A 22,481-nucleotide genomic window follows, 5' to 3' on the forward strand; every position below is an offset into this window, starting at 1 on the left:
AGGTTGGACCTTGGCCTTCTTTCGTGGTGGTGATGTGGTGTGCACCCATTCCATCAATGTTCTCTTTGTTGTGGGGGTGAAGTGGTGGACCCACGTTTCATCCTGTGATGATTCGCCGCAGAAACTCGTTGCCCTCCACAGAATACCATTGCAAAAATGCCAGTGACGAATGGAAACTTTGTCCCTTGTGAACATCGGTGACCAGACATGGGACCCATCTTTGACACAGTTTATGAAATCCAAGGTGCTGGTGAACAATGGAGAACACTGCCATACGAAATATTCAGCATGATTGCAATTTCCTGCTGTGTTATGTGCCGATTCTCTCTAATGATCCCATCCACTCGGTCAACATTTGCAGTGGTACTGAACGTTGCGGGCCTGCCTTTGCGATATTTGTCCATGAGATCCGTGTGTCAGGCATCAAATTGTTTACACCACTTTACAATACCTGGGCAAGAAATTGCATGCTCATCATATAGAGCAGTGATTTCACGATGAATATCCGTGCAATTGAGCCGTTTAGCTCACAGAAATCTGATCGTTGCACGCACCTCCAATTTGGAGCGAACATCCAGTTGATGCGCCATTGAGCCTTGCCCACTCTGCTCACACAACACGATGGGATACCACACCAACCTTCCTATCGGACGTGTCAGCAGTTATTGTAGCTTGCTCCACATTGGCCACAGTCACGACACACAGCGTGCTCTTGCGGCGAGCTAGTATAACTTACTTTGTGATTCGCCCTCGTATGTATGTACCGGTATGATTTAATTACTATAATAATAATAATAAATTAGTCATAAATTTAGTGTCATGTAAATTTCAGTAAACACAATTAGTAATGGAATCAGAAAGGTACAATTGACAACCAATGTGGTTAAGATAAAATATTACAACCTTGTCTGATTGTTAGAGTGAATGCAAGTATGTATGATGTAGAGTTATCATTAGGTTAAAATATACATTAAGAGAATATTCACATTAGCGTTATCATAATACTGCACTTGTTCGTATTTGTAATTGTAGATATACAGTACTATGAACTAACTTTGAAATTGTCACCATGTATGGATGTATGTATGGTTAAGTGTAAAAGAGGACCGAGAACTCTGACTTTGTCACTTACACTTACAAAAACATGAAATAAATCATCATCATTTGGACTTTGGTATTATTTTCATACTATTACTAGTTACATTTTGTACATCATCTATAAAAGTTTTGAACTTCTTTTTGCTAGTATTAGAATATTTAATGTTTAAGACATTATATCATCCCTCCCTCTGGCAAACCAGCAAAAGTGACAAACTAGCGAATCTGCAGTTAGTTTAGATTTTACTAAAATTTGTATAAGATCTACGCTCTGACAAGGTCTTTCACATCTGCAACTTGTTCTGTATGGTAATAAGTAAAATTAACAATAAAAGTATTAAAATCGATTTAACGTGAGCAATAACGTGTTTCAACTGTCCTAAAATGTTTTGCACTTCTGTTAGATTGCCGGAGATGGATGATACCGAAGTTGATTTTGATTTGAAAGTTGAGTTTTGAACAAGATTCAAAAATGCTAGTCTTTCTAGGTGATGCAGATGTATTGTTGATTGGCAAGAATAAGCTGCCAAGGGATTGAGACCTTACCTCCACATATACATACTTTTGTTTATATGCATGTTCATTTCGTTTGTAACATTCATATACAATTTTAAGCAGACCATAGATATTTTGGAAGTTCATGTGAATGAAATTAATGCTCACAGATTTCAAAGCTACAATATTGACTTTGGAAATATTTTTATTGTGTATATTGTTGTTTCAGTCAAATGCACTACCATTTGTTGTTGCCAACAGTGCAAATGCCCATAACCTGTAGGCATATTAATACTGCAAGAGTTACAGCACATAAGAATGGTTAACAATTGTTCAGATCTAAATGAAGGATAATAATAATAATAATGTTATTTGCTTTACGTCCCACTAATGACTTTTACGGTTTTCGGAAACGCCGAGGTGCCGGAATTTTGTCTTGCAGGAGTTCTTTTACATGCCAGTAAATCTACCGACACGAGGCTGACGTATTTGAGCACCTTCATATACCACCGGACTGAGCCAGGATCGAACCTGCCAAGTTGGGGTCAGAAGGCCAGCGCCTCAACCGTCTGAGCCGCTCAGCCCGGCAAATGAAGGATAAAGGATGATAGAAATGCTTGCTTCAGCAGAGCTTCCTGCAGTAAAAGGCATGTGATGTCCAACAACTGTCACAGCCCTCTAAGGGCTACCTAATGATCGAAATGAAATGATCGTTGGTGGAGGGATAACGTGCTTGCCTCTTATTTGGAGGCTCCAGGTTTCATTCCTGGTTAGTGTAGGGATTTTATTTCTGGAGTGAGGACAGGAATGGGGCTCTCCCAGCCTATTGAGATGAACTGAGGAACTGTTTGATACGCGAGATAGTAGACCTGATCCAGAAAGACGAGCAGTATGGCTAAAAATGTTGTGCTGACCACTTGCCACTCCAGTATCTGCAGGCCATCTGGTTGGAAAGCAGTCTCCTGGCAGGCCAAGGCCTTAATGGGCTGTTGCACTGTTGTTTTGTTTGCTGAATAATGGTAATACCAGAGTTTTTTAAGTGGTATGTGACAAATAGTGGTTAGTAGAATTTGCCTTAAACACTAAAAATGATTTGGGAATGAAATGAAAAGTAAATTGAAGAGTATCATACTTGAATTATCCAGGAGTTTCTTTTCTTATTTTCTAATTGGCTATATCCATTCTGTTACATTGAATTCTCCCATCATTAAGGTACAACATAACTTATGTTTGGATTTATGATTTCTGCCCTATAGTGAACATTCATTTTATGTCCTCACTTAAAGATCTGTATTGCAATTGGGCAGAAACAAGTGTATCGCAGAAAAGAAAAAATGCAGCACCTATCAAAAGCATTTCTTTCATGTATAATTTACAAGAATTAATAGGTGAGATTGATTCTTCTGGTATAAATTCATTTTTTTGTGATTTCAGGCTCATCATTCCCTAAAGCAAAGCCAAAGCATGGCTTGGTAACTGTGACTAGACTGGCACTGATGCGTCTTTTGTTGTTGCCTGCATACAGTCGCTGGTGGTCGCAGCAAACGTCTCCTAGAGTATTCGCTCTACTGTCACTCTTGTATATCCTGCAGCTGTTCAACATGCTTGTCTATGCCTACTGTACATCTCAGCTTGCTGAAGACGTGTTACAGGTTACTACTATTATTATCATTAGTACATTATTATTAAATTAGTGATATATTTTTTCCACTTCTGCTCTAATAAGTATATGTCTTTTTCACCATCATATTTTTAGTTGCAGTTGACAATGGTGTGTAAGTAACTTCCATTCCCAGGGAAATGAGCGAGTCTGTTTGTTTGTTTGTTTTTAAAAGCTTAATTCTTACTACAGATAGTGTGGAAGGGGAAAATATATTTTTAAACATAACCATATTTTGATGTAATTAATGTTACTGATTTTACATCCCACCAACTACTTTTATGGTTTTTTGGAGACACTGATGTGCCAGAATTTTGGCCTGCAATAGTTCTTTAACATGCCAGTAATTCTACCGACAGAAGGCTGGGGTGTATTTGAGCACCTTCAAATACCACCAGACTGAGCCAGGATCAAACCTACCAAGTTGGCATCACAAGCCCAGTGTTCTACTGTCCGACCTACTCAGCATGGCCCATTTTGATGTAGGCAGTGTCTGTGACTGTGAAATTATTCTTATGAGGCTATAAAAACACTACCAGTCACGTGGAACTTTTATTAATGCTTTGCAATTCATTTGGGAAACTGTGGTCCATGCTCAGGTTGTGACATAGTTAATGAGTTCTCTTGTATCAACCTGTGTCGCATGACTATTTACAGTTCTACAATGAATCAAATATATTTTTCACTTCATCATCATCATGACTGTCGTGACCCCATGAACTAACTGTCTCTATACCGAACAGTTACCAGCTTGTCTTAAAGCCCGTTGAAGAGGTAAACCAGTTTTCATCTTGACTTCGTCTGTCCACCTGCTTGCTGTTTTCCCTGTCAGTCTTGTGCCACCAACCTTCCCTTTCGTGATAAATTTTTATAGGTTTCCTCCCTCTCCCCTCACAATATGTCCAAAGAACTGAAGGATTTTATGATTGACATAGGAAGAAAGGCGCTTGGAGAAATTAAGTTTTCTGATAATTGACTCATTAGTTCTTTTTTTAAAATCTATGTTATATGTAGCATTCTGGGCCAGCACCAAAGCTTGAATGCATCAAATTGCAGCTTGTGTCTGGCCTTGAGAGTCCATATTTTGCAACTGTATTAGAAGAGAGAAAACACAAGTGTTTCAACAAGGAGGATCTTTATACCGTTTGTGATCACCTTGTTCTGCCAGATCTTGGTGACCTGCTTCAAAACCTCTCGTCCTAGTGTGATAAGTCTTTTTATCTCATCTTCACAACTTCCCTTGTCACAGACGGTTGATCCAAGACAGTTGAAAGAATGCCCCACCTTCAAGTCCCTTTATCGACCTGTAAGTTGGACCTATGCTCCTCGATCAATTATCATTAATTTGGACTTGCTGAGATAGATTTCTAATCTGTATAATAGAGTAACATCTTTTACTTTTGTCAGCAGGTCAGCAAGTTTCACTTCAGTGACTTTAAAGTTACTTAAACTGAATGCACCAAAGTTTACATAAAATATTCTAAATACCTGAGAGAAAGATGATTTGTTATGAAACCTAACTTCATGAATTTACAGGTTGCCATGATTGATAAAATGAATTAATACCATGTACATTATAGACCTACACTGCTATAAATTTTGTAGTCTACGTGAATACATTGTACCATCAATATGCAGCTTGTCTCCGGCCTTGACAGTCCATGGTCACTGTTGCTGGTATTATACCACATGCTCCTTGCATCAGCCAATTACTTCAATATCTTGCAGATGGTATTTATTTTTGTAGAAGGGGGCTGTTGGGATGCTTTTTCTCAGCATCTACTTCTTCTGGTTGGCCTTTATGATGCTCAAACCTGATGATTCGGTCTATTATATAGTCCTTTTTCCTTGTTAATTTCAAGAGCAGATCATGTCTGTGTGTATAGTCCTGCCAAACTGATGATATGCCATGAACTTTTTCAGCAAGGCAGATATTTTTAATTTTTAATGTTTGTGATCGCCCTGTCCTGCCAGTTCTTTGTGACCTGTTTCATAACCTCTCATCCTAGTAGTCAGCACGTTCCATGGTAATCTTCTGAATGTGTAGATAGATGAAGTATGGCTGTCAGTTCAGTGGCTCCTTGTTCCTCCAAAGTTCATCTGCGATTAAAGATCTTACTCGACGGTGCTGATAACTTCTCAGTACTTCACCATGCAGGCACGATCCCAGGATGTGGTCTAGTGTTTCTTTTTCTCTGTTCAGGTGACATAAGCTGATATAAGGAAACTCATTACCTATTTTACCACCTGAAAATGGAACACAGTCTCCGAAACATATTGTTAAGTATTAATAAAACTTCTAAGTGACTGGTGATGGTTGTTTCATAGATGAAAATATATTATATGAAATTCATGTTGTAAAGAGAATTGTGGTCCTACCTCCATGATTGCATAATTTTTTCTATAGCCCTTGTTTCTGAGCGAAAATATGGATTTATTGCAGTCTACTGTATTCTTAAAACTAAAATGTTTTAATACTAATCTGAGTCTGAAATAAAGTGGTTACATAAGTGGGTGGAAATACAAAATGTGTAGATTTGCACATATGGTTCTTATATTTACTTTTACTCTCTGTACACCACACCTTAAAACACCACCTCATTGAGTGAAGGCCTAGTTTCATAGAAAATGTTTTGGAGAATGAGTTTCTCCTTGTCTTTCCTTGTTCTGTATTGTACCACATCCTGTCCTAATTTTGGCCTAGCTCAGGGGTAAGTGCGTGGTGCGTCGGAATAGGGTAGATAGTAAATAAAAATGAAATGAAATGTCATATGGCTTTTAGTGCCGGGAGTGTCCGAGGACATGTTCGGCTCGCCAGGTGCAGGTCTTTTTCTATATGATTCCCGTAGGCGACCTGCGTATCGTGATGAGGATGAAATGATGATGAAGGCACATACACCCAGCCCTTATGCCAGTGAAATTAACCAATGATGGTTAAAATTCCCGACCCCACCGGGAATCAAACCCGGGACCCCTGTGGCCAAAGGCCAGCATGCTAACCATTTAGCCATGGAGCCGGACAGTAAATAAAAAATATCTAACTATAAAATACTCCAAAGTATATGGACAGGTAATACTTACATACAAATCTAGTGATGAGAACTCAAAAAATCAGGTAAAATGGATTTATTAAACCAAAAGCATGAAAAGAAACCATTCTAAACAAAAAAATCAAATAAAACAACCGGGCACTGGTTCTGTCAATCAAAGAAAAATCACAATTTTTTACATAAATTACAATTATCAAACAAATCGTTTATAAACGATGTGGGTAATGAACCCGAGATATTAAGAGACTTTCTTGTTACATGGAATAATTTAAATTTACATATTGTAGTTGTGCGCTTTGTTAAGTCTCTAGTTGTTTGTCTGAGGGCTCGATTTCCTAAACCGTTCATGATATGCGATAATAATACCCGATCCAGTAGTAATGGCCTAAATTACGTACATATTTTGATCACTCGGACACAAACATATAAAATACTTGTTCAGGACTTCATCTGAATCACAGACTGGTCACAGACTCTACCGTATGGGTCTAAACCCATGATCACAGATAAGGTCAAACCCTCTCTTCCTAAAAATAGCCATCTGCCCATTATCGAACTAGTGACAACATCACAACAAGGAAAATAACACACTGGACATGACGTACAAAAACACACTATGAAATAAACAAAATCTGGAAAATGAAGCAACACTAAAGTTAATCTGGTCAAGAATCCAACATGTCCGTGCACTGGATATCGCATATCTTATGTAGATGCAGCATAGCAGTCATTTGATATGGCAGGGAAATCAGCTGATGGGCAACAGAAATAACAACTAACTAGGTCTTTGTGGCCTTGCAGTTCACAAACATAACGGAGCTATTTGTAAAAACTTCACTACCCTTCTTTGATCAGCATACAGCTGGGTCTCAGACTGCCTGGGGCAAGAGCAAATGGCGCATCCGGCTTGACAATATTGTCGGTGCTACAGATAAGCACACAAATCTGGCCAGCAAATACGATTCACAGCCTTACATACTTCACATTTAACAGGTCGGTACATTGTCTAATCATCCCAGCTCCAAATATAACATCGCGGCTTTCATAGCTATTCATGCATCGTGCAACAAAACATCCAAGCATATATTGGCTCTAGGTTAATCCGCACTCCCGGTTCGACATTGGTGGCATACAATCCACTAGATTTTTCTCGAAGAATCTGCCCATCTCAAAATAAACTGAAATAAAATACAAATAACATAACATACACCTATATCTAAACTACTCTTTCCCTTATTTCCCATATAAATAATTACAGTACACAGCGTGACGACTTAGCATGCAAGCAGCCTTAAACGTATTTAAATTTACTGGTATGAGCAATGCAAATGCCCCTCTGACTTACATTTAAGAGTTAATTTACGTATTTAAAATAGCTTCTCCTAGTGAATCTAGCTATCACTTCACATGCTTAAAGAACTTGGTGGCAACCTCTCCATCAGCGGCAAATCACCGCCACGCCACTATGTTATGTGGGCTCAGTCCAGGACTATGACATACAGCACAGGGGTGAAGGTCCTCTTGTTGACTCCTGGGTAGGGTTGGGCACTATGTCCCTGTTTCGGCACACTGTGCTGGTGCACAGTTATGTTCTGCTGTTCCGGAACACGGAGTGTCAATTGTTCCGAAACATTCTGAAGCGAGTCTGAGATAGTGACTTGCTATCCCATCAGAAGCGCCACTACGCACTGCCCTCCCCCTTCGCCTACTAGCTGACTGTCAATACCGGCAGTGTGCCTCCGCCAGTCTTGCCACGTGCTGCTCATGTTGGACTGTTTCATGTTCTGTCATATCCTCTTTGTTCTGTGAGTTCCGTTGCACCAGCCACTGGCCTTCGGTACATGTGAATAAGTTAATGTGTTCTGTTTTGTGTTCAACTGTTCTATAAAAGTGTTTTCATTGAAGCCTAGGAATATATACCATACAAAAGACAGTAAACTTTCCATAATGTTGGACCGGACTCCTGTTTGGGATTTTTACTAGAATAAAATCCAACAGAGTGAAATGCAATATATGTTTTTCTATTTTGTGTGCAAAGGGATCTTCAACCGACACAATGTTGAGACATTTCAAACTTAAACATCCCACAACAGACATTTATCGGTGCATCATGACTCAGAAGATGAAAAGGCAACAACTGACAAGCTTCAAGTCCTGTGCCTGCCACATCTGTTCAAGTAATAATTGGACAAACCTATCTTCCTGTGTTGCCAATGGAAGCAGTTTCATCATCATCTACCACCAAAACAACAACAACAACAACGACTACTACTACTACTACTACTACTACTACTACTACTACTACTACTACTACTACTACTACTACTACTACAAACGGTACGTCCGATCATACACTCGAGTTAAGTACTTTAAGCAGAGGGAATGTACAAAGATTGAAACAAAATTGTGTACAGGCCTATTCATCTAGGCCTATGACAATAACTAAGAAAGAGAAACGTGACAAACAGTTGTTGAAATGGCTTGCAAAAGATTTTTACTTTTCAGTACAGTTGAGGCTGAGGAGTTTCAGAAGTTTTTATTGATGTTAAATCTTAATTATAGCCTCCCAAGCTGTAAAACACTTGAATAGTCTCTTGAATAAAATCTATGACACAGCATTGCAAGATGTCAAGGCTAACCTGTCAGAAAATGCTTCATATGTAGCCCTCACAACAGATGGGTGGACTTCATTGAAAAATGAAAACTATATAGCAGTTACCGCTCAATCCATACGTAAAAGGGATAGCACACTCTCTTCAAAGCTTCTGTCCTATTCGAAGTTCGTAGGAAGATACACAGCAGACAACATTGCCGAAGAACTCAAGAAAGTGGTAACAGAATGGGATCTTCAGGACAAGAGATAATACTTCAAATATGGTTAGTGCAGTTCAGAAGTACAGCTGGTGGCACGCTCCGTGTTTGGTGCATAGTTTGAATCTAGTAGCACAATCAAGCCTGGAAGAAATAAAACCAACGAGAGAGAAGGTGAAACGTATTGTCAAATTCTTTAAAAGGAGCCCACAATCCTTGGAGAAACTTCACAGCACTCCAAAAACAGATGGGCTATCCTGTTCTGACTCTAAAGCAGGACTGTTCAACACGGTGTAACTCGACATATGAGATGATGAATGGAAATAAGAAGATCTACAATATTGGAAGGATCCACCTTTCAATGCTTCGTTGTAAGTTGAACTAAAAAGAAGTCGCAACTTGTTTATTGGGACCGGTTTCGACACATTACAAGTGTCATCATCAGCTGAAAAACAAGTTGTGACTTCTTTTTAGTTCAACTTACAATGAAGTATTGAAAGGTGGATCCTTCTAATATTGTACATCTTCTTATTTCTCTATTCAATACGGAACGATCATGAAGTTTTTAACTTTAAATGATGAATGGAGTCATTCAGACCAAGGAACCACTACGAAGTACTCTTGCAATAATGAACAATAATTCTGTGGAAGTTTAAAACAATGAAGACTGGTACATAATAGAGAAATGAATTGAAATTGTACAATGCTTCAATGAAATGACAAGGGAAGTCAGCAGTGAAAAGCACGTTACTTTTCAAAGATTGGATTGATGAGTAGGAACCTTCAAACTCATTACCAACAGCTGCGAGAGATGGAATATGACAGTCCGGCCATTTCTCGACTCCTTGGCAAGATATGTATAGAACTGAGAAGTAAAATTTGCAACAAGTACTGCAATATAAATATATTGTGGGAAGCAATACTTTTAGATCCAAGATTTAAGACGTATGGTTTTAAAAAGGATGAAAGCAAACTCAAATAAAGGAAAAACTTATTAATGATGATGCTACCGTTATTGGCACTGCACACCAACAGACAGCTGTTAAAACATCAGGTGGGACACAAGAGCCCTCATCAGTTGAGAATCAGGCATATGGGTCTACAGTATCATTTTCGAGCTTACTATGGAAAAACTTAGATGCAGCTGTTGAAGAGGCCATTCAAGCGCCAACTGTTAATCCAAAAGCAACAAGTATCATACAGATGGACAAATATTTAAATATGCCTCTTCGGCGTAGGCTAGAGAATCCTCTTCAATAGTGGAATGACAACAAAGATACCTTGCCAGCCTTCTACAACTTATTGAAGAAGAGACTTCGCCTTATGGCGACATCAGTTCCTTGTGAACGAGTGTTCCCAAAGCAGGTCTAAAAAGTGACAAAGTTTCTAAAATCATATTCCTGAATGCAAATATGCTGTGAATTTCCTTGAGCACCATTTAAAGTGTAATATATGGTTTTCTGTGGTTTCCCATTTTCACACCAGGCAAATGCTGGGGCTGTACCTTAATTAAGGCCACGGCCGCTTCCTTCCAACTCCTAGGCCTTCCCCATCCCATCGTCGCCATAAGACCTATCTGTGTCGGTGCGACGTAAAGCCCCTAGCAAAAAAAAAAAAGTGTAATAATGGAAGATTAACATTTATACTATAATCTATCAGCTTCATTGTCTGTATTGATAATTTAAGAACACAAGTATGAAGGATGAGTTTTAATTTAAATAAATGTAAATAATGTGACGTACCCACTTAGCCCACAGATGTTTGACAAAATTATAACGTGGTGGGTCACTTTAATATTAAAATAAATAAATATCTCATTGTTTCTCCATAAACAATATCCCATGGCCACCAGTCTTCAAGCTTATGGCTTGAAAACGAAAGTTGATAATTAATAATAATAATAATAATAATAATAATAATACGTAATGAGACTCAAAAAAAACCCAGGGGTAGGGTGATGGGACACAAATCATTAAGTACACTAACTTGGAATTTAAGGATCATTAATGATAATTTCAGAACATACAAATTAAAACAGCTATTTATTAGGATGAAAAACGTGATGTAACGGCGTATTAACGAAATTCTGAACTTACGGAAGCAAAAGAAAAATTGAATGAAATTAACTCTAAGAAAATGAACTGTTGCGTGAAGACTTGCAGTAACTTATGCCATAAGCTCACCATATGTCGACTCTGTTGTCTTGAAGCTGATGGTGGGTGGATCTCTCGTACTGGCTGCCTCATCTGTTGTTTGATTCCAGTCCTACATTAATGGTTATGAATTTCATGTTTTTGGTCTGTATTGAACTGAGAATAATATATAAGTAATAATAATAACAACGTAAACGTTTCCACCTTTTCAATACTAAAATATATTCACAAAATTATAAATTACACGGTACTAGTTTCGACCCATCTAGGGGTCATCATCAGCCGTATTGGAGCAAAGATCACTTTTGGAGAAATCCTAAGAAAATGTTATTTTAAAGAATAACAAGTGAAATGAGATGTTATTATGGTAATAGTTAATAATACAAGGAATATACATACTAAGAGGTTTTTAACAAAGAATAAAGTATAAATGGGGTGTTGTAAAAATTATAATCATGGAAATCAGTAAGTTCTTGTATTGAAATGACATATATAAAATTATATATGGCTTAGGAAGAGGGCTTAAGGTGGGGCTGAAGGGTGCGGGTGAAAGTATAATTGTCTTGGAAGAGTACCTTTGATTAAATTTAGGATTGAGTTTAGGTTGGCTGCATTATTGTTTCTGAGGAAAGTGATAAATAGATCGAAGAGTATGTTGGGTTTCTCTGAGATTTCATTGAGATTGTGACTGGCATTAAAGTATTGGTCTAGGTGTATGTAGTAATTTTCCATTATGTTGAGTAAAGGGCCCTTGTTTGCTAATACGAGGATGTCCATGTCTTGTTCAATATTGGTGAAATTATGGTTATAATCTTGCATGTGTTGGCCGATGGCTGAAAACTTGTTGTATTTTATTGCGTTAGTGTGCTCGTGGTATCTGATAATGAAGTTTCTCCCGGTTTGCCCGATGTAGGTTTTTTTTGCAGGTGGTACATTTGATCCTATAAACTCCTGATTTTAAAAAACTGCTGGTCTTGTTGATGTGTAAAGTATTGTATAAAACGTTCATGTTCTTATTGTTGGTTTTGAAGGCTATTTTAACGCCTTCTTTCTTAAAGATGTTGGTTAACTTGTAGATATCATTGTTGAACAAACTCTTAAAAACACTTCATTTTTATTTACCGAACAGGAAAAATCCAAACTCATACATATGAACCCAGGACTCCCCACTGCTAAAGCTCTTCCCAAAATTCACAAAACTGGAATTCCCATCCGGCCAATTATCAACTATAGACCGAGCCCCTTATACAAAATATCACAATTCATCCAATGTTTCTTAAGAAAAAATTATCAATTCTTAACCAAAAAGTCTATTAAAAACACATCTGAGCTAGTAGAAAAACTAAACAAGTTCAATTTGCAACCGGATCACTCCATCCACTCTTTCGATATTGTAAACATGTACCCAAGCATACAAGTATCAAAATTAATTCCAATAATTATAAACAATTTAAACAAAAACAGCCACTTAAGCAAACTAGAGATACAAGACTTTATCACAATATTAAAACTTATCATCGACAATAACTTCTTCACTTTTGATAATGTCATATATCAACAAAATGGTTTGGCGATGGGGTCACCAGCCTCAGGTATCTTAGCAGAAATATACCTGGACTTCCTCGAATACACCAAAATTGACAACGAATTCGAAAACATTCTCTTTTGGGCCAGATATGTCGACGATGTCTTTGTAATCATGAATGAGAAATCAATTAACGCACCCACCACCCTCTTAAGACTCAACAATATTGATCCTCATATCAAATTCACACTAGAATCCGAATCAAATAAAAAAATCAACTTTCTAGATTTAACCATCACTAGAAACTCAGATTCTTTCAGTTATAAAATTTTCAGAAAACCCACTCAAACAGCCTCCACCATTCGCCAAGATTCAGTGCACCCCCAGTCCCACATACAACAGCCTAGTTCACCGAGCCTTCAGCATACCTATGTCCAATAAAGATCTAAAAAACGAACTCAACACAATCCGCGGAATACCAAAATTCAACGGCTTCAGCAATCATTTTATAGAAAGGATAATCAATAAACACAAACATCGCCCAAAAACTACCCTCAAAAAAGAAATAACCAAACCTCTAACATTTTCCACCTTCACGTTCAACAATGATATCTACAAGTTAACCAACATCTTTAAGAAAGAAGGCGTTAAAATAGCCTTCAAAACCAACAATAAGAACATGAACGTTTTATACAATACTTCACACATCAACAAGACCAGCAGTTTTTTAAAATCAGGAGTTTATAGGATCAAATGTACCACCTGTAAAAAAAACCTACATCGGGCAAACCGGGAGAAACTTCATTATCAGATACCACTAGCACACTAACGCAATAAAATACAACAAGTTTTCAGCCATCGGCCAACACATGCAAGATTATAACCATAATTTCACCAATATTGAACAAGACATGGACATCCTCGTATTAGCAAACAAGGGCCCTTTACTCAACATAATGGAAAATTACTACATACACCTAGACCAATACTTTAATGCCAGTCACAATCTCAATGAAATCTCAGAGAAACCCAACATACTCTTCGATCTATTTATCACTTTCCTCAGAAACAATAATGCAGCCAACCTAAACTCAATCCTAAATTTAATCAAAGGTACTCTTCCAAGACAATTACACTTTCTCCCGCACCCTTCAGCCCCACCTTAAGCCCTCTTCCTAAGCCATATATAATTTTATATATGTCATTTCAATACAAGAACTTACTGATTTCCATGATTATAATTTTTACAACATCCCATTTATACTTTATTCTTTGTTAAAAACCTCTTAGTATGTATATTCCTTGTATTATTAACTATTACCATAATAACATCTCATTTCACTTGTTATTCTTTAAAATAACATTTTCATAGGATTTCGCCAAAAGTGATCTTTGCTCCAATACGGCTGATGATGACCCCTAGATGGGTCAAAACTAGTACCGTGTAATTTATAATTTTGTGAATATATTTTAGTATTGAAAAGGTGGAAACGTTTACGTTGTTAATATTATTCCAGTCCTACATTTCCTGTCTTTAACACTTCCTACTGTACTCCTTACATGAAGTCCTAATTTTAAATGCAAAACCACCATGTGTTATGTTCATGGTGAGAATACACTTGTATTCTTCCGTATTACGGAACAGTAGTGTAGCTAAATTCATAATAAAAGCTCTCCTTCCCTGTACTAGTCAAAACCGGTCTCCTGTTGACTATACCTCTCGTCATTGAGATAACAAGTCCCAATGAGAGTAACTTTTGAGTAGTATCCTACAGTACTACTCAGATGCGAAGTGAATTAAGTTAAAATTTCTCCGATGTGCAGATGTAGAATCGTAGTAAGAGTGTCTTCCAGGAGTGTCTCAGTGTCTAAGAGTGAGAATAAGAATGCCCTCTCCAGCTCTTGTCGGCGGGTATATATCGGTTCAAAAGTCTCCTAACATCAGCCATGTCACATGGTCCAGTAAGTTTCGAGGTCTCATCCCTTCTCCTATGTATTGCTGTGAATCCATCACGTTGCTTCATTACGTTCATTCACATAGGCTGAACTTTCCCGCTGAAATAAAGCGTCAGGTAGCTAAGTTCGAAAAGTGGGCGTTTATAATGTATCAACTGTCTCTTTGTGAGGTGGAGAGGGTAATATCTCTCGTAACCTTGATGACGTATTTTTTCTGGAAATGGGCTGAAATTAGCCTGCTGACTCTGGTCACCTCACAACAGCTATTGGAAAATTTGCTGCAAGTTATTAATATGAATGATGAAATACTTTACCCAATTATTTGTTCGTTCAGAATACGTTATAGCCGCGATACAAAAAAATGAAATGATGGTTGAAATGGATGATAAAACCCTATATATATTAATTTAAAAATGACCTATTAGTGGTTAAATATATACATCTTATCAATTAATTATATAGTTCAATAATTGAAAACATGCAGTGATGTCCCAAACATCACAATAATTCTAAACATTTTGTAAAATAAAGTATTGATTAGGTGGAAAACTTATCTTTCATACTTGTGAGATTAACATTTGTCGGTAGTTTCACTTAATTTTTATTTTCGTGTTCTCTTTGTACAGTATGTAGTGTACAGTACAGAATAATATAGTACAGTACAGTATAATACAGTACAGTATAATATAGTGTTTAATTTTTATTTTCGTGTTCTCAAGGTTCTTTCTACTGCGCAGTTACAGTCCCGTGTCCTGTGTGCCCACTACACACAGCCAAGGCCAACTAGTCTATCTAATGCGGTCTTGACACAGCACGTTCGATACAGGCACATTCCAGCTGACGCGGAGCATGTCATGTTGGCTGTCGAAGTTCTATCTACTATGCAGTTGCAGTCCCGTGTGCCGGCACTCTGTACCGAAACACTCCACCTTAAGCTCCTAATGTTGCGGAACAACTGAATGTTCTGGTCTGCCCAACCCTACTCCTGGGTAGTTCCTGGCTGCTGTCTCTCTTGATGTGGGGCTCTATCTGGAACTGTTGAATTAAATTAACCATCTACTCAGCTTAGTGTGCTTGAATGCATGATCGCAACCTTAGTATTGGCTAATAATTTTACTATAGCCGCCACTCACATGTAAGTCCGATCTATACGGCACTAAATTAAGGAAACTGGGCCCGGTTGCTATCTGTCCTTGTCGGCGGGTTACGTATTAAAGAATCATGCACGTTAATCTCACCCTTCGCATACGCTCCGTATATTATTTATATATACTCACCATCACTGGCTCTTGTGAGCTAAATCACAACGATTTTCGTTCAAGTCTAACATAAACGTCACAAAGCTATTGTCTTATCTGCTTACGGACATGATACTTCACTGTTGCTGTTCAAAATGCAATAGGAGAGAGCGCTTCCCTTGTCTACCCACCTTATATAGCCTCACAAGGTCTCGGGCTTCAAGGGGAAGTGCGGCCAAATAAACCCTCTTCCAATGTGAGAGCTCGCCAGATGCTAATGGCTGCTCATGTTAATCATCTATATATATAAAATAGCTTGTCCTGACTGACTGACTGACTGACTGACTGACTGATTCATCATCGCCGAGCCGAAACTACTGGACATAAAGAAATTAAATTTTGGGGATATATTCATATTAAGATGTAGGTGCTCGCTAAGAGAGTATTTTTGGATATTCCGTCGCTAAGGGGGTGAAAAGGGGGGTGAAATTTTAAAATGAGTGTTCCTATATCTCAAAACTTTAAAACTTTACGAATGTGAAAATTGGTATTTAGAATCTTCTTTAAAAATAAGGAAATATGTATTTTTTTGTTTTTAGAAAATCTCAATAGGACGGGTGAAAAAGGGTGAAAAAGGGGTTGAATGCTTTTAATCAGGATACCGGTACTTATATCTCAGAAACTGAAGGTATTACAGACCTGAAAATTGGTACTTTTGAGCTCTTTTAAAAATAAAGAAACACGTATTTTTTTTGTTTTTGGAAAAATCAATTAATGGGAGGGTGAAAAGGGGGTGAATTTTTAAAATGAGTGAATCTATATCTCCAAACTTTTAAAGTTTGCAGATGTAAAAATTGGTATTTAGAATCTTCTTTAAAAATAAGGAAACACGTATTTTTTTGTTTTCGGAAAATCGCAATAGGAGGAGTGAAAAGGGGTGAAAAAAGGGTTGAATGCCTTTAATGTGGCTACTTATATCTCAGAAACTGAAGATATTACAGACCTGAAAATTGGTGTTTGGGATCTCCTTTAAAAATAAAGAAGCACGTACTTTTTTTGTTTCTAGAAAGTCCAAATAAGGGGGGTGAAAAGGGGGCAATATTTTAAAATGAGTGTATCTATATCTCAAAACTTTTAAAGGTTATAGATGTGAACATTGGTATTTAGAATCTCCTTTAAAAATAAAGAAACACGCATATTTTTTTTTTCGGAAAATCCTAATAAGAAGGGTAGAAAAGGTTGAAAAAGGGCTCGAATGCCTTTCATGAGTCTACTTAAATTTCAGAACCTGAGGATATTACAGACCTGAATTTTGGTATTTGGGATCTACTTTAAAAGTAAAGAAACACATATTTTTTCGTTTTTGGAAAATCCAAATATTGGGGGGTGAAAAGGGGGGTGAAATTTTTAAAATCAGTGTGTCTACATCTTAAAACTTTAAAGTTTACAGATGTAAAAATTGGTAGTTAGAATCTCCTCTAAAAATAAAGGGACACGTATTTTTTTGTTTCCTGTAAATCCCAATAGGAGGGGTGTAAAAGGGTGAAAAATGGGTTGAATGCCTTTAATGAGGATACATATATCTCAGAAACGAAAGATATTACAGAACTGAAAATTTGTATATGAGATCTCCTTTAAAAATAAAGAAACACGTTTTTTTATTTTTTGGAAAATCCAGTTAATGGCGGTTAAACAGGAGTGACAAATTGGGGTGAATTTTTAGAAAGACTATATCTACAGAATATCTTGGAAACGTAAAATTTTACAGACGTAAAAGGTGGGTGTTTGGAATCTCCTGTAAATGTAAAGAAACATAGGTGATTTTTTTTTGGAAACTCAACCTACGGGGAACTCAAAAGGGGTGAAATTTTAAAATGAGAATTTTTACAGTATATCTAAAAAAACTTAACACGTTACAGAAGTGAAAAATGGTATTTTTATCTCTGTTAAACATAAAGAAACGTGTATTTTTAGTTTTCGGAAATACCACTTGATTGGAGGGGGGGTTAAAAGTGACAGAAAATGGTGTTGAATTCTTTTAATTAGGCTACTGATATCTCAAAAATGAAGATGTTACAGACGTGAAAATTGATATTTGCAATCTGCTTTAAAAGTAAAGAAACACGTATTTTCGGAAAATCCAATGAAGGGAGGGCGGGGGGGGGGGGGGGGAGTGAAAGAATTGAAAAATTAAGACTTAATTGTATGAGAATAAATACATATAATAAAAACTAAAGTTGTTACAGACGTGAAAATTCGTATTTGGATCTCCTTTAAAAACAAAGAAAAACGCGTTTTGGGGGGGAAACCATCTTGGAGGGCGGGAGTGTAAAGGAGTTGAATTCCTTTCATGAGGACACATAAATCAAAAACTGAAGAAGTTAGAGTCGTGATTATTGATATTTAGATGATCTTTTACTATTAAAGAAACAAGTATTTTTTGCGGGAAAATTCACTTAGGGGGGGGGGGGGGGGATAGTGTGAACTGAAGTGAAAAAATAAATTATTTTTATGGGGATACTTATATCTCAAAACTGAAGGTAATAGACGTGAACATTGGTGTTTGGAATCTCCCTTAAACATAAAGAAACAAGCCTTCTTTTAATTTTTTTTTGGGGGGGAGGGGCAGGGGGGCGGTAAATAAACTTAACGGCGGTGCGGTGTAGAAGGAGGTGAGACCAATTGATATTACTGTTCTTAATGTGCTTAGAAGGATCCTGCGTTGCTCTGGCGGCAGAGCGCCGGCCTCTCACAGCTGGGTTCCGTGGTTCAAATCCCGGTCACTCCATGTGACATTCGTGCTGGACAAAACGGAGGCGGGACAGGTTTTTCTCCGGATACTCCGGTTTCCCTGTCATCAGCCACTCCAGCAACACATAATAATAGTAATAATAATAATAATAATAATAAAATAATAATAATAATAATAATAATAATGTTCCGGACCGTCGTCAAATGTGCGGACCGCGCTGGAAACAGCTCCTGGACGGGTAATGACTAAGAATGCAGTCCGGCCGCGGGTTCAGTGCCGCCAAGGCGCCCAATATGACACCACGCCGGATCTCCTGAAGGATTTTATCCATATTAAAAATGATTATAGGAAAAGATGGCAAAGCTTTACGGACCCAACTGACCGGGAGGAATACCTGAGCCTAGCCCGGTAAGTACGAAATCGATTGCTGGAAAGGAAGATTAATAAATGGGAGGAAACGTGCCGTATTCTAATAGAAAACGAGTCAGATCTGGAATTTTAGTGGATTCTCGCAGAAAACGAGTCAGATCGCGAATTTCGGCGGATTATGTATCTGAAACAATAAGCATTCAATTATAAATTTCAGTATAATACCGTAGCGAAGCACGGGTATCTTGCTAGTAAGCATATATATCTTCATGGCACAAGTAAAAGGTTTTATCAGCTCCTGTTACTCTATAATTATCATCTTAACTACGTGTGGTGCCAGATCTGTAGAATTCAGCTTAGTTGTGGATTAATTGATTAGAATTCAGGTGATTCCAGCCCTGAAAAAGAGAAGTTTGTCAACCTGTGTGAAATGTTTGGTGCATTCCCTTGTTCAATTCTCACCCCCTCCAAAGTTTGCTGTTCGCGTGAGGATGCGGCTATGGAGTCGTCATGATCAGAATCACGGCTTGCGGCTGAGGTCCAACTAGAGGAATTTGTTCCTACTGGAGCGCTACAGGGTTCTCACAGTCTATGGCACGGCCATTCAGGGTTTCTTCCTTCATTCCCCACAAATATATTGAGCACTTGAATAAAATTTTGCCACAGTGTTGCAAATGATAAATTGAAGCGTATACGATATGGGTCAGTATGTTACTACAATCAGCATGGTTCATGGTAATCTTCTGAATGTGCAGCTAGATGATGAAGTGTGGCTGTCAGTTCAGTGGCTCCTTGTGATAGAAAACATCTCTTCCAAATACCAGGAGAGTTCTGACATACGAGTGCAATAGGTGATCGTATTGTTAGAATGTATCCGGCATACAAGTGAATGTGTTAATGTGGAACAAAAACAATATTTTCCTTACATTTAGCTAATGCGATTGTTAGATAGCTGTGTAATCTGGAATATTTAAAGCTCTAAACATCAATGCAGCAGGAACGTAAGGAACTGAAATAGAATGGATTGGCAAAATTAAATTGTGTGAAATACTTTTACAGTTAAATTAGAGATTTGAGGGTCAATAACATGGAGGTTATCGGCTCCAGTTAAACTTATAGAAGTTGGCTGTGCGAAATACGTCATATAGTTTTGACCTCTCATTTTGAAGATTATGAGAGCTCACCAGATGCTAATGGCTGCTCACGTTAGTACGCATATATATCTGCATGGCACAAGTAAAGGGTTTTATCAGCTCCTGTTACTCTATAATTATCATTTTAACTATGTGTGGTGTCATATCTGTAGAATTCAGCTTAGTGATGGATTAGTTGAGTAGAATTCAGGTGATTCCAACGCTGGAAAAGATACGTTTGTCAACCTGTGTCCTGCGATAGATGACATCCTGTTAGTAATCTCGTTCTGGAGTTGTTTGCAGGAATAGAACATGCTGCTGTTCATACGAGTGACATGGAAACGAGGTTACTTCTTTTTTTTTTTTTTTTTTTTTGCTGATGCAATGACAGTCAACCAGTTTTGTGGTATAACGACATCGGGCATACCTGATAGATTAGTAGAGGTATTTCTTCCATCTGATAGGTCCTATCGTCATCGCTTACAGTAGAAGTTGGATATCGATGAGCTCTCATGCAATAATATCACCACCATCTCAGAACTTAAGCATGTATGGCTCACACATTACGGTTGTCTTTATAGTAAGATACAAAAGTTGAAAACTAGAAAAGCGGCTGGAATTAATAATTGAAACATAAATGTGATAGAAAGGAAGGTTTTAAAAGTAGGACTATTAGGCAGTACCACATGGCTGATAAAGCAGGCATGAGGCAGTTTTTTAAAAGTAATTATGATTGGTGGAAAACAGTAAATAAGAATGTAAACAGACTCTGGGATGGGTTTAAAGAAATTGTTGCGGAATCTGAAAACAGGTTTGTACCTTTAAAGGTGGTAAGGAATGGTGAAGACCCACCTTATTATAATAGAGCAATAAGGAGACTAAGAAGGAAGTGCCGATTGGAAAGAAATAGTTAGAAATGGCTGTGAAAGTAAGGCGAAATTGAAGGAACCTACTAGGAAATTGATCTAGCAAAGAATCAAGCTAACGATAACATGATGGCAAGCATAATTGGCAGTCATACAAATTTTAGTGAAAAATGGAAGGGTATGTATAGGTACTTTAAGGCAGAAACAAGTTCCAAAAAGGATATTCCAGGAATAATTAATGAACAAGAAGAGTGTGTATGTGAGGATCTTCAAAAGGCAGAGGTGTTCAGTCAGCAGTATGTAAAGATTGTTGGTTACAAGGATAATGTCCAGATAGAGGAGATGACTAATGCTAAAGAAATTAAAATTCACATATGATAACAATGATAGTTACAATAAGATACAAAAGTTGAAAACTAGAAAAGCAGCTGGAATTGATAAGATTTCTGGGGATATGCTAAAGATAATGGGTTGGGATATAGTATCATATCTGAAGTACTTATTTGATTATTGTTTGCTTGAAGGAGCTATACCAAATGAGTGGAGAGTTGCTATAGTAGCCCCTGTGTATAAAGGAAAGGGTGATAGACATAAAGCTGAAAAATACAGGCCAGTAAGTTTGACATGTGTTGCATGTAAGCTTTGGGAAGGCATTCTTTCTGATTATATTAGACATGTTTGTAAAATTAACAACTGGTTTGGTAGAAGGCAGTTTGGTTTTAGGAAAGGTTATTCCACCGAAGCTCAACTTGTAGGATTCCGGCAAGATATAGCAGATATCTTGGATTCAAGAGGTCAAATGGACTGTATCGTGATTGACCTGTCTAAAGCATTTGATAGGGTGGATCAAGGGAGACTACTGGCAAAAATGAGTGGTATTGGACTAGACAAAAGCGTGACTGAATCGGTTGCTATGTTTCTAGAAAATAGATCTCAGAGAATTAGAGTAGGCAAAGCTTTATCTGACCCTGTAATAATTAAGAGGGGAATTCCTCAAAGCAGTATTATTATTATTATTATTATTATTATTATTATTATTATTTTATTTTTTGCTACTTGTTTCACGTCGCACCGACACAGATAAGTCTTATAGCGACGATGGGACAGGGAAGGGCTAGGAGTGGGAAGGAAGCGGCCCTGGCCTTAATTAAGGTACAGCCCCATCATTTGCCTGGTGTGAAAATGGGAAACCACGGAAAACCATTTTCAGGGCTGCCGACAGTGGGGTTCGAACCTACTATCTCCCGAATACTGGATACTGGCCGCACTTAAGCGACTACAGCTATCGAGGTTGGTGGCAGTATTATTGCACCTGTATGTTTCCTTATTTATATATATATATAAATGATATGAGTAAAGGAGCGGAATCAGAGGT

General features: G+C 37.7%; 1 protein-coding gene across 2 annotated transcripts in view; it reads left to right on the forward strand.

Annotated features, from left to right (window-relative positions):
* The window catches only part of phtf (putative homeodomain transcription factor), a 203,857-nt gene that overhangs the window by 20,846 nt on the left and 160,530 nt on the right, over positions 1-22,481 (forward strand). For both annotated transcript variants that reach the window (XM_067138331.2, XM_067138332.2), the window contains exon 3: positions 3,028-3,245. In XM_067138331.2, the coding sequence (XP_066994432.1) occupies positions 3,028-3,245 (218 nt within the window). The remainder of the gene's footprint in view (positions 1-3,027; positions 3,246-22,481) is intronic.

This window comes from Anabrus simplex, chromosome 1, assembly GCF_040414725.1.
Source record: "Anabrus simplex isolate iqAnaSimp1 chromosome 1, ASM4041472v1, whole genome shotgun sequence".
Taxonomy (NCBI): domain Eukaryota; kingdom Metazoa; phylum Arthropoda; class Insecta; order Orthoptera; family Tettigoniidae; genus Anabrus; species Anabrus simplex.